General features: G+C 61.4%; 2 protein-coding genes across 2 annotated transcripts; both read left to right on the top strand.

Moving 5' to 3' along the window:
• On the top strand, positions 1–873 carry Tco025E_10184 (uncharacterized protein; the record flags this gene model as incomplete). The annotated part of the gene is made up of 1 exon (XM_029376969.1): positions 1–873. A coding segment is annotated over one exon (873 nt), but the record flags the coding sequence as incomplete, so codon positions are not given.
• Positions 874–1,755: 882 nt separating this feature from the next.
• Positions 1,756–2,142, top strand: Tco025E_10183 (uncharacterized protein; the record flags this gene model as incomplete). Its single annotated transcript, XM_029376968.1, has 1 exon — positions 1,756–2,142. A coding segment is annotated over one exon (387 nt), but the record flags the coding sequence as incomplete, so codon positions are not given.

The raw sequence follows: 2,142 nt of genomic DNA, 5'->3' as shown, positions 1-2,142 counted from the left end.
CCAAAGAAAGACGACTTAACGCCAGTTGACGCCAGTGAAGGAAACGGCATAAGGGAGGACGGGCAGCTGAATAACGTGGCAGGCACTCCTGATCCCAGCCAGCAGCAGCGTGAGGGAGAGACGCAGAGTGACCCGGCGGTAACGCAAACAACGCCAGAAGCAGCGGCTTCATTGACAGTCTCGAAAAATGATCTCTCACAGTCCCAGGCGCAGGAGCCCCGAGGTGAGCCGGACGCCAGCTCGCAACTGAAGGGCGGAGAAACAGCAACTCTACCGGATGCCCCAACTAATACAACAGATGGAGGAGAGCTGAAGACAACGCAAATCTCTTCACTTGCAAGCCGCGAAGGTGATGCCGGCGGTCAGGACGGAAAAGCCACAGTGCAGAAAACCAAAGGCGCCACGGATTCCGATGCTGCGGTGAACCCAGACAGCCAACAGGGGGTTGCTGCCGCAAGTGCAGCGGCGGGCACTGCAAATGAACCAGCAGCAACAGAGTCCACCGCCACTGAGGCAAGGAACGCCGCGACTAAGACTGACGGTGACAGCGGCAGCAGCCCCGCGGTGCAGCCGCAGCCGGGGAGTTCCGTGGCGGCAAACGAAGCTGGCGACGCAGAACAAAAGGGGCAGCCCGCAGTGCCCACACTCAAGCCGGAAACAGAAACGAGTGGCGACGGCGAAAGGCAGGCCACTCAGCGGGCAGCGGGGGCGGCTGCTCAAGCGGCGACCACCACCAACTCGACGAATGCAACGAAGGCGGTGCCTGGCGACAGCGACGGCAGCAGCAGCGCCGCGGCCTCGCACTCCACCTCCCCCCTTGCGCTGCTTCTTCTGCTTGCGAGTGCGGCTGCCGCTGCGATGCTGGCCGCGTGAGGGACTGAGGGAGGGAGAGGGAGGGCCGTGCACGCACACAGCTCGTCCTTTTTCTGTTGCTTTCACGCCCTTTGTGTGTGTTCCCCTGCACGGACTCTCTCGCCCTCGCATCACCCCACGAGGCACACACACATAATGTGCTCGTAATATATACACACAACTCCACTCATGCAGGTTCGTCGGTTTTTTTGTTTTGCCCCCGACGAGCCGCTGCCGTCCTGCTTGGCCGCATGGGTACAGCACCGTAACTGTTTTTATCCTTTTTATTGTTTGTTTGTTTCCATTACTTTCAGTGGGCGACCTCTCTTGCTCCCCCTTTCTTCCTTCCTGGACTGGGCTGTGTGGGAACAGAGAGAGATGGAGTGTGTGTGCGTGTGTGCTGGTCGTCCCATTTGTTGCTGCGCGTCCCCACTGCTCGGTGGACGCGCCCCGCAGGCTTCGGCTTCACCTCACTGGGTTTGTTTTGTGTGTGCTTTGGTTGAATGTGCCCATGCCACTGGCTGCTGTTGCGTGTGCGTGTGTCCCGCACCGTGTGGGCGGCCTTCTATTTGCCCCTCTCTCGTTGTGTGGCTGCGTGTGTGTCTGTGCCTATTTTTTGTCTCTTCCTCCCTCGTATTCTTCTTTTGGTTGGTGGTTGTTATTTTCTCAGCTGCAACGGAAGCCAACAGTAGCAACTACGAGAAAAAGAAAAGCAAGGCAAGAAAATCTGGGAGGCGCGCGGAAGAAGTTGACGCTGCTGCGGGGCGCCCCACGTCTGTCCTGTGGGCGGGGCGGCCTCCGGCGAGGGAACGGCACGGTGGCGGCCGTCAGCGCGCGCGCTGGGCCCTCGACAGTTCGGTGGAGGACACGCTGCTGGCGGGAGGTGTTCACGTGGAAGAGGCGATGCTGAACGACTTTATTCGGAGTTATTTTGGCCCGGGCAAAGGCGTGGAGGAGGAGCGCAACGTGGCGATGCGGGGGTTTGTTCGTGGCCCGGCGAGTACGTCGCGGACCCGGCGCTGCTCGAGGGCACCCTCAAGCTGCCGGAATACCGGCTTTGTGCGGGGTGGGCGCGCGCCAGCACTGAGGGGCCGTCGCGCGGCGGGGCGGCGTCCTTGGTGCCGCGCGGCTGAGGCTCCGGCCGGCCCTGCAGCTCCGGGGGAGGCAGCGGAGGCGAAGTTGGGGGAGAGAGAAAAAACGAACGGTAAAGGCAGGAAAACAGGGGGCAAACTGCAGTTGCCGGAGGGATTCTGCGGGGTTGCATGCAGTGCGGGAGGGACGTGGGTGAAG

The sequence above is a fragment of the Trypanosoma conorhini genome (genome assembly GCF_003719485.1).
Source record: "Trypanosoma conorhini strain 025E chromosome Unknown Tco_14.4_contig_01519, whole genome shotgun sequence".
Classification (NCBI taxonomy): Eukaryota; Euglenozoa; class Kinetoplastea; order Trypanosomatida; family Trypanosomatidae; genus Trypanosoma; species Trypanosoma conorhini.
The sequence above is the reverse complement of the archived record's forward strand: the minus strand, read 5'-3'. Positions and strand labels throughout refer to the sequence as shown.